General features: G+C 41.4%; 1 protein-coding gene across 2 annotated transcripts in view; it reads right to left on the minus strand.

Annotated features, from left to right (window-relative positions):
• Positions 1 to 374: 374 nt before the first annotated feature.
• LOC127426529 (copine-5) overlaps positions 375 to 14,136 on the minus strand; it is a 202,651-nt gene continuing 188,889 nt past the window's right edge. For both annotated transcript variants that reach the window (XM_051673391.1, XM_051673394.1), the window contains 3 exons: positions 9,420 to 9,477; positions 6,574 to 6,647; positions 375 to 4,923 (listed from right to left, as the gene is read on the minus strand). In XM_051673391.1, the coding sequence (XP_051529351.1) occupies positions 4,735 to 4,923; positions 6,574 to 6,647; positions 9,420 to 9,477 (321 nt within the window). In that variant the 3' untranslated portion in view covers positions 375 to 4,734. The remainder of the gene's footprint in view (positions 4,924 to 6,573; positions 6,648 to 9,419; positions 9,478 to 14,136) is intronic.

Below are 14,136 nucleotides of genomic sequence, written 5' to 3' on the forward strand. Positions count from 1 at the left end.
AATGACTCAGAGAACAGAAAGAACCTTGAAAATTTTATTCACTCATTATTGCCCTTAAAATAGATGTTATTAGCCCTTCTGAATGCGGCTCTTGTCGCCTCCTGAAAGTCTGATTTACCTTGTACTGTTCATTTTCTGTGAAGAAGTGTTAAATATGTCACAGGTTTCCTGCATGACTCAGCAGCAGTGGGGAATAGCAAGTAAGCCCATTAAGGGTCACAGTCCCCCAGCGAACATGTGATAAACCTGCTGCTGAACCTCTCAATATACAATCCAATTTATACTAGTTCACGAGCAGTGCTGGTGAAAACACACTCTAGATAATCTGAGTTCTATGCACTCTAGAGAATCAATTAGGTAAGAGTTTGTAGAAGACTTCATTTCTTTTATTAATATTTAGTTAAGGCATTTCAATACAACGCATTTCACAACCCACCGTATGACAAAGATCATGTACAATAGAATTTGTTGGGAGCAAACATGCAAAAAAATAGTTGAAATAAAAAATAAATAAATAATAATCCTAACAGTAAAAACAAATTATGAAAAATAATATGAAACACTATTTGTAAATTATATTTTAGAAGTTGTTTTTGAAATAATAATAATAATAATAATAAATCGTGGAAAATAACTCTAAAAGTAAAAACCAATTTTAAAACATAATAATGAAACATTATTTTTAAGTTAGATTTAAGAAATTATTTTTAATTATATTTAACAAAAATAATATTAAATGTAAATAATATTATAATAATATAAATCATATTCTAACAATTATAAATATAATAATAAATAATGGCCATGTTATGCTGGTTGGCTGCCAATTCCTCTGGTGAACATAAATCATAAAAAAATATCCCAACGTAACTACAGAAATAACAAGAGAAAAGTAAACCCAATCAGTCCACTAAAATTCAGGCCATACATGCACAGGTATTACAATGAAATCAGTCTCTACAGTATGTTACATATGGACAGTGCTCCTTTAACACAGGAATACACACATATCCACTGCACATGATCTGCTGTCTTTTTGAAGTGATTCAGTCCTCATTTTCTCTGCTGAGGATTGTAATTAATGGCTTTTTGTACATTCCAAGCAGGAACAAAAATAAATATATTTTCTTATAACATTATCTCAAGAAAGTGATACAGATGCATACTGTATATTATTAAAGAAATAATTGCTCATGAAAAATAGTAAACTGTAAACTCTGTAGGTTCATGCCATGACAAAAAGAGGGAAAAAATGACACCAGTAATTTCCATTATTCTGTCTTTATACTCTCAGTGAACACTTTGTGAATTCACCACTGCAGTGTTCAATAACTAAGGTAATAGGTGAAATACAGGTCATTTTTTATGAATTGTTCATCTTTAGCTATCTTTGGACTGATGCTTACACTGGTGTCATGAAGCACTGTGAGGGCTGTGGGAGAATATGCAAAAAGCTTGAATCTCCATTGTGTGCTTTTCTAAATAAACACGGACAAATCGTCTCTGTGCTAATTCAGATATTACAAACACAATGGCTTCCCTGCCAGAAAAAATAATTTATGTCACTGACTTTGCAAATTACAAAGAGCTGAAGAACAAATGAACAGTTTAAATAGTATGGGATTGTTACTGAATAAAGGTTATTAATTTGAAATCATTGCAAAAGATGATTACAATACAATTACTGTCTAAGCTGCTGCCTGCATCAGAGAAACATCCCATTCAGCTACATCAATAGATCTCTAGATGATCTATGGACCCTCTTTGGAGAAATTCAGCTGTGTAAACACCAAAGATTTTATAACTCTTTCATGACTTTATGCAGTATTAAAAAACCAAGATGAGTAGAGCAGTTAGACTGTGTGAAGTGTGCAAAGTTACAGTTACATTACAAAGTTGTGTGTTTGCATTAAAATATAATAAAACACTAGATTTAGAAAATGTTAGCCAAAATTGGATTGATTATACTGCTAGTTATGAAAGTTTACCTAGCCTCTGTGTATTGAAATCATTAGCTGATACTGTATGCATAGTTAAGTTGGTTTAAATTATCTCACTGGCAGTTTCATTTGATACATTTTTTGTATTATTAAGGTTTAGCAGCTGGTTTTGAACTTTTTTTCATTAAAAGTAAAAATATTTTTAATGATTATCTTAAGGGCAGAATATTCATGAATGTGGCAGTCAACAATCTATTTTTTGTTCTACTGTAGTTAAAGGTGCACTCAGTAATTTTTTCCTCATTTTAAAAAGTTTAACTCCTAAAGAAATTAATTGTAATTTTGAAACATATGTATAAAATCATGACCACTTACATGAGATGAGGACTCGAGCCATATCAGTAACCTTATTAAAGCTTTTTTATTCTACAAGGAGAGGGTCCCCTCATGGGGGCTGCCATGTCAGGATCACATGACCAGATGAATACTACTCGTTTAATCTTAGTAACCAGACTGTTATTTGACACTTTCACTTATAGATTAAATTAACCATGGAAGATTGAAAACTGACTTTCTAAAATGGCATTGGTAACAGAAAATTTTGTGTTTGAATGATGCTGCATCCACATCACTAGGTGTCAGTGTAAGTCTAAGACGACAAATTCAAAAAAGTATGGAATGCACATTTAAATAATAATGAAGAGAGTGTTTGTGCCCCAAACCAGACATGCTGTGTACAATTCATTAATTTACAGTATTTAAACAAAAACAAAAAATGAAGACTTAAAAAAAAAAAGCAATAACATTTTGTCTGTGTGTGTATGTGTGTACTAGCTATATATTATTAGCTATAGTTTGTGGATAAATTTGTACCCAGAAGTGAGTTATTTTGGGATGGCCTCATGAAAAACGGTCCATTTATTCATTCATTCAAATGCTAAAAAAAAAAAATATATATTAATTCTTTTAGATTTAGGGTTAGTCTTCAGTAATATATTTGGCTTTATATAAAAACAATATGAGTCTATGGTATGCCCCCTTAAGATAGCGAAGTAAACGTGTGTGTGTGTGTGTGTGTGTGTGTGTGTGTGTGTTGATGTGAATGTGTTTCAAACTTCTTTATGCACTAAATATGACAACAACAAAAAACCTTTAAGGAAATTAATAAACATTTGACTTAAATTATTGTGTAAAATTTTAAAAAGCACATTCATTTTAATTTTTAAATTAGGCTGAAAAACACCGGAAATATGATGCATTAATGACACTTGAAAAAAAAACATCATGCTTTGATGTTGTGATGACTTAAGCAAACTCTCTATGTAAAACAAATAAATAGTTAGCAATATAATATCACAAAGCCTTGTAAGCTGGCAGAATTACATCTCACATCTGAACAGCCTGTAGATAATTAATGCCCATACACAGTCACAGGGCTAAATGCATATTATTATACCCAGACAGGACTGTAATGTGCTCCATTACACAAGCTGCTCCATTCAGTCCTCTACTGGCAGAGTGCGCAGATACATCAGACACTCTTATTTGATTAAAAGCCTCTCGACAAAATTGAATTGGTGAATGAACTACAGTTGAGTGGGTGAAACCATTCTGAGCACACTCCAGGCCTCATTCCTGCCAGAGAGAGAGAGAAAATGGAAACTAGCTGTACTGCATTTAGGAGTTGACTTATGCACTGCCGCTCTGCCATGACAGTGAGTTCGCGTTTTGTTTTCTGTCTGCTGTGCACAAGAATTAACAATCTTACATTTGAGTGCATGTTACAGCAAGGCCACAATTATGATTCCTGTGTAAATTCATCTATGCCGACCCCATATATATGCCGCAATGTCTGTTCTGCCCTTGCTTTGTTAAAATGATTCATAATTACATCAGGGGCCCCTCCGCATAAGGCCACGGGGGCTGCAGGGCAGTCTTTTTCATTCCAACAAAAGTGTATGTATGAGCTAAGTTGCAATGGTTCATGTAGTACTTGTGACCAGTCCTGCTGATTCTTGATGCATCGCAAGCCAACAGTATGCTTGTTGCAGTTGTGCTTCTCTAGTCACCATAGGTAGGTGTCCTGTTTGGAATTATGGTGAAAAAATCCTGATAGACTTTTACATCTCTCATTGCCACTCATCATACCTTTCATTGATAGAAACTAAATTGATAGAAAATAAACTGCTGTCCTTTCCACTCTCATGCATGCTTTCATAAACCAAAATGGATTCAAACAGATAATCAGAAAACATTAACATTTTCCACAAGCAATGCTTAATGTAATAAATCAAATTTACACAGGCATGACTTGATACAAAATTAAAGCAATACAGATCTAAAAACCTTACCATAACACACACACTTCTATTATACCAATGTGGAAAAGGGTTTAAATGTCACAATAGGGCACACTTGTCCTGATACACTGAGATAGCCACAGACAGGCACAAACTGAAACCACAAACATCATCTCATTCCTCCTTCTCTTCGTCCTCGTCCTCTCTTGTCAACCAATCCACAAAATAAGAAACAGTCACAGGCCAATATCTATATTTTAAAAATAAATAAAAAAAATTGCCCTTGGGACTGATTCTTGGTCCTACCCAAGGAAAACGGGCAGAAAACATAAAATGCACAAACAGAAATGCCACTGCATCCCGGAGTGTCTCAAAGAGTTCAAACACACTGTAACACTGGGAGCTAAACCCTAACAGCTCCAGTACAGCTACCCCAGAATTCCAGAGAGAAAGAGAGCCATTGTCTTAAACTAGCTTCCAGCCCATGGGTGAGCTCAGATCTGTGTGTGGTGTGTGTGTCCAGGGGGTGTGTAAGGAGGTGGTGCTGGATTGGGTTTTATTCCCCGGCTCTTCATGTAAGAAATGAACTGGTCAGGAATCTCGGCCAAAACGTCTTTGGCTAGCCTTGCCATACTCAACACATGGTTTCCTGTCCGGTCCATGTAATCACGAAATGGCACAAACTGTGAGGGTAAGGAAGCATTGTTTTCATTTATTGATTAATTCATCCATTCTTTCATATATACATCTATTCTTCCCTCATTTAGTCATCCATACTTTCCTCAGTCATCCATCTATCCACCTCTCCCTCATTCAATTATTCATCCATCATTCCACTTATTCTTGCATATCCATCCATCCATTCATCCATCCATCCATCCATCATTCCTTTATTCATTATTTAATCTGCCCTTTCATTCTTGCCCCATCCTTCCTTCCATCCATCCATTATTTCACTTTTCATTTTTCATCTGCCCTTTCATTCTTCTCAATCCATCTATCCATACATCCATCATTTTCCCATTCATTATTTCATCTGCCCTTTCATTCCTATCCCAACATCCATCCATCCATCATTCATTCATTCATTCATTCATTCATCTGCCCTTTCATTACCTTTAATTTGCTCGCAGTTTTTTTCAAGGCTGTGACTCAATAGACTGACATATTCTTACTATTACTAATGACAGGTTGCATGCACAGGGGACCTACATAATAAATTGTATTATAATAATGTGGGTTATGGTGTGGAGCTGTTACACAAGGGCTGGATTAGTAATTAAAATTCTCATGCATACTGGATTTGATTGCTGAAAAAAAGAGACATGGGGCTAAAAGTTACAATTATTTAAAACCCAAAGGTTAATGTAACATGCATGTAGTTTTAAACAATCTATCCAGCACTCCCCCATTCATTCGTTCATCTGTCATTCCTTCCATTCTTGCATATCCATCCATCCATCCATCCATCTCCCTATTAATTTTTTGATCTGCACATTCATTCTTCCCCATCATCCTTCCATCCATCCATCCATCCATCCATCATTCCCCTATTCATTCTTTCATCTGCCCTTTCATTCTTTCCCCATCATCCATCCATCCATCCATCATCCATCTCCCATTCAGTCACTATCCATCCATCCATCCATCCATCCATCATTCCCCTATTCATTCTTTCATCTGCCCTTTAATTCTTTCCCATCACCCATCCATCCATCATCCATCTCCCATTCAATCACCATCCATCCATCCATCCATACATACATGCATACATATATACATCCATCCATCCATCCATACATACATACAAAGATTTATGAATGGATTGATAAATTAATGAGGGACTAGGGGTGATTCATTCATTCATATATCCATTCATAAATTCATTGATTCATTTATTCAGACAATCGTATCACAAATTAAGGATTAGATACATAATATTTCCTTATTGTCCAGAATAAAACAAGTTAAGACTGCCTCAAGAGAGAATTACCTTCACTTTGCTCTTAGTCTTTTTCAAGGATGTGACTCAATAGACTGATATATTCTTACAGTTACTAATGACAGGTTGCATGCACAGGGGACCTACATAATAAATTGTATTATAATAATGTGGGTTATGGTGTGGAGCTGTTACACAAGGGCTCAATTCCACAGTGACTGGATTAGTAATTAATATTCTCAGCATACTAGATTTGATTGCTGAAAAAAGAGAAATGGAGCTACAAGTTACAACTATTTAAAACCAAAAGGTTAACGTAACATGCATGTAGATTTAAACAAACTTTCAAAGAGTATTGTTATTAAAAGAAGTAGAGGACTGCTTGTATCACCTGAACAATGTCTCGCTCTGCTAGTTTCCCTCGAGAGGAGATTCTTATGTCATCACCATCCAACTCGACCATAGCTGTGGGAAAGGACAGGAAGTTAACTAAATAATCTCAGCCATTTAACTGACAAACTTTATTTTTCAAGAAATTATTTGTGACCTCATATATTACACTGCGTTACACACAATGCAAAAAAAAAAAAAAAAAATGTAAAAAAAATTTATTGACATACTATTTACCCTCATGTCTTTCCAAACCTGCATGCTGTAATTTTCCATTTAACACACACACACACACACACACACACACACACACAGACACAAACCCTCATTTTTTAAAGAATCTTCACATAAATCTTCTCCATACAACAAGTTCATATTGTCACAATCGGCTGTAAATCTCCAATATAAAAAATTAAAAGACACTATAAAGACACTATAAAAGTAGATTTGTGTGATGAACAGACCAAATTATGTGTAAATATTAAATGAAAATCTCAACCTCAGGAGCAGCTCTCAAATCAAATATGCTGCCTACAGAGAGGGTTTGACATCATGATGTTTAATTGAGAGACAATTAAGAAACAATGACATTTGGGGCCCTATTTTAAAAGCACCACCGCTAAGCGCAGTGCTTATGCTTTAAGTAATAAGCACAAAGTCAGTGGGCATGGCCATGAAGTTTTTTTATTTTTGTGAAAGCATTCGCTATATCTAGGCGCAAGTGGGTTTTGGGCTGGGTCAAGTGCACTTTAATTCTGAGGTTCTTCTCCACAACCGTCTGTATCCTATTATATAGTCCATTCCATGTCAAGCACCAGCAATATAAACAAAGACAGCACATTCATTAGAAGTTGGTAGTGTAAATAGACTGTATGCAATGAATTAGAATAATAGAAATATGGATTTTCCTCTTTAATACATACAGAACAATAATAATAATTGGAAAATAAACCATGACCTATAGATAGTTTAACACAAATAAAATAAAATTGTTTCATAAAACAGCTTTTGTCAGGGGCATAATTTGATGTTCCACTATATTTTCAGAATTTGCACACAAACTTTATCATCTGCTGGTAGAATTTCCAAACCGCAAATGCAGGAATTGATTTTAGACTTTGCACAGATATAAGACATGCTTTTGAAAAATCTTAGGGAAATTACAAATTTCTCAGGAAAACAGCAAATTGCACTTTGCGCCACTTCATTTACATCAAAATACACCTGCAGTTTGCACGCAAACACCCGCAGATAGTGTAAACAATACCACCCACGCCCACTTGCGATGGCACGAAAATTACACTTAGAATTAGCACTCTCAAGAAAATTTAATAAGATGTTGGGCACGGTCTTAGTGTGTAGCGCTGTGCTTTATGTGCTCACGAAAATAGAGCTCATTATGTTATGTCCAGACAGTGGAAATCAACCTACGAATGGCTTACTTCAGGTTGTTTCTGCATATTTTTAGCTGGTATAAATTAAGATAAAAATATTTTAGGTTTAAATTTCTGTCTGCTCCTCACACAAAGCAAGAAATCTTCATGTAGCCATATGGAATGTTTATGGTTATTATTATTATTATTATTATTATTATTTGTCACTATCTAACTGTCATTGTGTGGAAAATTTCATTGTTGGGTGAATTATTCCTTTAATTGTATTCATCGTTACAAAGTAACTTTAATAAAGTCATTTTTTGGGTGTCTTAAATCTACTCAAGGCCATAATTTCCTTAATCATCTATCACTGCTTTGGTACCAGATGAAAGTAATTGGTCTCTGTAACAAGAGTACACGCAGAGAATTCCATTACCGACTTCTCAAACAACAAGCCCTCTCCACATGACCTGCTAATCTCATCCAATAGCAGCTCATCTTCCACCTCTGCATGTGTAGGATATGTTCTTATTATTGGACACTCTATTTCAATACTGATCAAAGTCTCTCTCTCAACTTCCCAAGTGGACTGACTGCTCACTACATGCACCAACATGATGGTATGTGCTTATTACGCAATGCAATATGGTTGATAATTATATTCTTGCTGTGTGATTAGCCCATTCTGGGTCTATTTAAATGATCCCCAGAAAATGACATTTACTCCATACACAGCTCTGACCAAGAAAAACAATCTTGTTAATTGTTATTGGATCATTTGTATGACTAATTACTGTAAACAACTTCAGGGGCATTCACCTGGGTTTAGTTAATATTAAAGCTTTGAATTATTGATTTGTTCTCCATTTTTAAAAACCTTTGGGGGCTCTTTGTTAATTATGGGTGGAGTAAATGTTAATGCAGAATGGGGCAAAAATGTCAAAAGTATATTTATTTTTGCATTTATTTACATTTTTTAAAAGTTGGGCACCATTTAGAATTACATTTAGAATTATATATATTGCACCGTAGGCATATAAAACACCCTGAACAGGTAGCCAGTAAGTAAGTGTAAGTGTTGTTTTTTATTAAAACATTTCATATTTTCAATATGAATTACCCATAAACATGTTATCATACATATGGGCTATTCCCAGAAATATTAGACAATATTAAAATGCAATTTTGACATTTTGGAATTTTAATTTTACATATGAAATACAAAAAGGTTGTATACAGTATATATTGTACTTTATATATTATTGTTTTTTCATTTCATTAAAATGTAATTCATTTACTTATATAAATAAATTAAAAACAAAATTTTTTATCATTATGCAAGAATACATAATATTCCAGAATGCTCTATTTTACCCCAAATTCTTCAAAATGGATCCATACAATATGAAGTAGAATTACAAGATGGATTCCATTCTCTTCAAAATAAATATAGAAAATATAGTAAACTTACCATCAAATTCAGCCTGACCAACTCCAACAATAATGATGGACATGGGAAGCTTGGCAGCCTGATGGCAAAACAACAGCATTTATATTCTTAATATAGTCTCATCAACAGGTTTTAATGACAACAGTTCATTCTTAAGTCTCAGATGGGTCATGTCATTGTGTGTATCCTGTATAGGCTAAAATAAAAACAACTCAAGCTGTATTTCAGCAGTAAAAGACCATGTGATTTTGCAGTCTATCCATAACAAAAAGATTAGAGACTTGTAACCAGCCAGTCAGGTCACCATAAACATCAAATGATCAGAAATTCCATATCTGAAACAGGGTGATAAACAATAAAAGTGAAGTCTCATGTTGATGAGTGTATGTATGTCATAGATTCAGAGGAGACAAATATCTCTGGGTGTTCAAGATGTCACCTGCAAGATGATAAAATATTCCTCTCACCGTATTTTTAAGAGAAGATATATTATTGAGGTCATAGTGAGGCACATTTGATGAAACTCACTTGGATTCTTTGCATACTCACATTGTCTTTGTCAATGTAATCATACCGTAATTTGTGTGAAACAAATTCTCTCTTTTTCAACAACTGTTACTTCTTTGTGAAACTGTTTAATGTTTGCACTCTTGTAGTGTGAGTAATGCCATATTGTTGTGGTTCTGTATTATTCAAACTACCAAAATACAAGCATTATACAAGAGTTCCGGACAAAGTGCATTGCAAGAGTGCTGATATTTAGTATAACCAGAGCCTCTCCCCCGATTTCTGGCATAACAGTACTGGGATGCTTCACTGTTCCCCTTCTGTCACTCACTCGACATGTGTCGATGTAGCTCTCATTACCCTCGGCGGCCCACGGGTATACGGAGGTCCCTCAGGTGGATAAGGCGGTTGCGGTGCACCTGTGCCCACAAAGCGCAGCCACCTGGCGGGATTGCCAGGCACTCCCTTCCAAGGCCTGTAGGACGACGTCGTCTCTGACGGCCAAAGCCTACAGCGCCGCTGGTCAGGCTGCCCCTGCCCTGCATGCCATGGCCCTCCTGCAAGTACACCAGGCCAAGGCACTAAAGGAACTGCATGTGGGTAGTCCTGATCCCGATGTGATGGAGCTGCACTCGGCGACCAACCTTGCCCTCCGGGCGACAAAGGTCACGGCGTGAGCACTCGGGCAGGCGATGTCCACCCTCATGGTCCAGGAACTTTCCTGTGGCTGAATCTGGTTGAGATGAGGGACGCGGACAAGGTTCGCTTTCTCAATGCCTCCATCTCCCAGATCGGCCTATTCGGCAGACGGAGACTATACAACACAAGATCCTCAAGATCCCTTATCCCATCTGCTCGCTGAGGGCTTCCCCAGCTCCGCCTCAGCCCGAGCCCAATTCTCGGCCCCAGCGTAGAGCGCCCCACCTCACAGGCCGGCACGAGGACCCGTAAGGCTCCTAAGCGCCCCTGAGATGGACGTCCCAGGGAGTGAGATGTCTGCTGCAAACCCAGAGCTGGTATCAAGACCACTCCATCCCCTGGTGGAGGGCCAGGAGGTAAATCCTTGGTTTCCTTTTCTTTTATGTTCGCCACACCCCGAACGGGCTGCGGTACCCACATTCTCAAAAGAGTAGTTTCCTCACTCCCTGGGTCACATAGCCAGTATTTATGACCGCTGTTATCACAGCAACCAGGCACTGAGCACCTGCGACTTAGACGGCGTGAACGTGGGCCCCCTGCCTTCGCACGTCCGGTCGTACCACACTCACACCCACGGCCAGGTGGTTGTGACGGACTACGAGGACGGTCAAAAAGTCCCTCCTCCCCCGTCGCCAACCCCCCCGACACCGGGTACATGGAGCAAGGTGAATGCTTCGAGGGTCCCCTCAGCACAGCCACGAGTTCGAGACGAAGCGAGGCTCCTCGACGTGGCATCCCCTGCTCCCTCCCGCCATGAGGCCCCACCCACAGGTACGTTGAACGCGATCATCCCCTTAGTGCCCCTCGCCCTGAGCTTGGACGCATGGCTAGCGCTTTCCAACCCATCGCGGTGGTTGGCCAGGACCATCCGACTTGTCTACGTGATTCAGTTCGCCAGGCGCCCGCCCCGGTTCAGCGGTGTCCGCTTCACTTCGGTGAGGGGCGAGAATGCCGCCACCTTGCGCGCGGAGATCGCGACCCTTCTGCGCAAGGGCGTGATAGAGCCTGTCCCTCCAGCCGAGATGAAGAAAGGGTTTTACAGCCCTTACTTCATCGTACCGAAGAAAGGCGGTGGGTTGCGGCCAATCTTGGACCTGCGAATTCTGAACCGGGCCTTGCACAGACCCCCGTTCAAGATGCTGACGCCAAAGCACATTTTGGCATGTGTCCGGCATCAAGATTGGTTCACGGCGGTAGACCTGATGGACGCGTACTTTCACGTCTCGGTTCTACCTTGACACAGACCCTTTTTACGGTTTGCTTTCGACGGCCGGGTGAATCAGTACAAGGTCCCCCCCTTCGGCCTGTCCCTGTCCCCTCGTGTCTTCACGAAAGTCGCAGAGGCAGCTCTTGCCCCGTTAAGGGAAGTGGGTGTCTACTCGACACTACCTCAACGACTGGTTGATTCTAACTCACTCTCGAGAGTTGCTGTGCACACACAGGGACCTCGTGCTCAGGCACCTCAGCCGGCTAGGGCTTCGGGTCAACTGGGAAAGGAGCAAGCTCTCCCTGGTTCAGAGCATCTCTTTTCTCGGCATGGAGTTTGACTCAGTCTCGATGATAGCCCGCCTCACGAGCGAGCGCGCGTGGTCGGTGCTGAACTGCCTGAAGTCATTCAAGCAGAGAACAGCGGTTCCACTGAAACACTTTCAGAGGCTCCTGGGGCATATGGCATCCTCGGCGCCGGTCATGCCACTAGGGTTGATGCATATGAGACCACTTCAGCACTGGCTTCAGACTCGAGTCCTGAGATGGGCATGGCGCCGCGGCACACATCGCGTGGCCATCACGCCTATCTGCCGCCACTGGTTATACCTTGGACAGACCTTGCATTTATATGGGCAGGAGTTCCCCTACAGCAAGTGTCCAGGCACATCATCATTACGACAGACGCCTCCAAGCGAGGCTGGGGCACCGTGTGCAATGGGCACACAGCTGCTGGCTCCTGGACAGGACCGCGACTGTGTTGGCACATCAACTGCCTCAAGTTGCTGGCAGTATTGCTCACCCTGCGGAGGCTTTTGCCATTTATCCGGGGCAAGCATGTGTTGGTCCGGACAGACAACACAGCGACAGTAGCTCACATTGCATGTCGCAACTCGCCCGCCATCTCCTCCTATGGAGTCAGCGGCAACTGAGGTTGCTGCAGGCCACTCACATCCTGGGCAACCTCAACGCCACAGAGTGGAGACTCCACCCCCAGGTGGTCCAGCTGATTTGTTGTCGGTTCGGCAAAGCACAAGTAGACCTATTTGCCTCCCGAGAAACCTCCCACTGCCTGCTCTGGTATTCTCTGATGGGGGCCCCCCTCGGCCCAGACACGCTGGCACATAGCTGGCCCCGGGAGCTGCGCAAGTATGCATTCCCCCCAGTAAGCCTACTTGCACAGACCCTGTGCAAGGTCAGGGAAGACGAGGAGCAGGTCACCCTCGTGGCCCCGTATTGGCCCACCCAGACTTGGTTCTCAGACCTCACACTCCTCACGACAGCCCCTCTGTGGCGAATTCCCCTGAGGAAGGACCTTCTTTCTCCGGGACGGGGCACCATCAGCCACCCGCGCCTAGACCTCTGGAACCTCCACGTCTGGCTCTTGGATGGGACGCGGAAGACCTAAGTGGCCTACCACCAGCAGTGGTAGACACGATCACTCAGGCCAGAGCTCCCTCCACGAGGCAGCTTTATACCCTGAAGTGGCATCGGTTCGCGAATTGGTGTTCTTCCCAAGCTGAAGACCCTCAGAGATGCACAGTCGGGTCAGTGCTTTCCTTCCTGCAGAAGAGGCTGGAGGAACGGCTGTCCCCCTCCACCTTGAAGGTGTATGTGGCTGCCATAGCAGCACACCACGATACAGTGGATGGTAAGTCCTTAGGGAAGCATGACCTGATCATCAGGTTCCTGAGAGGCGCCCGGAGGCTGAATCCTCCTAGGCCACGCCTGCTCCCCTCATGCGATCTCTCCATGGTCCTCCTGTGCCTTCGCGGAGCCCACTTTGCGCCGCTAGAGTCAGTCGAGTTGAAAGCCCTCTCCTTGAAGACGGACCTCCTGATTGCGCTCACCTCCATCAAGAGGGTCGGGGACCTGCAAGCGTTCTCTGTCAGTGATGCCTGCCTGGAGTTCGGTCCGGGTGACTCTCACGTAATCCTGAGACTCCGGCTGGGCTATGTGCCTAAGGTTCCCACAACCCCCTTCAGGGAACCTGCAAGTGCTGCCCCAGGAGGAGGCAGACCCAGCCCTGTCGTTGCGGTGTCCGGTGCGTACTTTGCGCATCTACTTGGATCGCACGCAGAGCTTTAGACGCTCTGAGCAGCTTTTTGTCTGCTTTGGCGGACAGCGGAAAGGGAACGCTGTCTCCAAACAGAGGCATTCCCACTGGATCATGGATGCCATCGCTATGGCATACCAGGCCCAGGCTGTGCCCGCCCCTTCGGGAATACGAGCACACTCCACAAGGAGTCTGGCATCCTCGTGGGCACTGGCCCATGGCACCTCTCTAGCAGACATCTGCAGGGCAGCGGGCTGGGCGACACCCAAA

This window comes from Myxocyprinus asiaticus, chromosome 35 (assembly GCF_019703515.2).
Source record: "Myxocyprinus asiaticus isolate MX2 ecotype Aquarium Trade chromosome 35, UBuf_Myxa_2, whole genome shotgun sequence".
In the NCBI taxonomy this organism is placed as follows: domain Eukaryota; kingdom Metazoa; phylum Chordata; class Actinopteri; order Cypriniformes; family Catostomidae; genus Myxocyprinus; species Myxocyprinus asiaticus.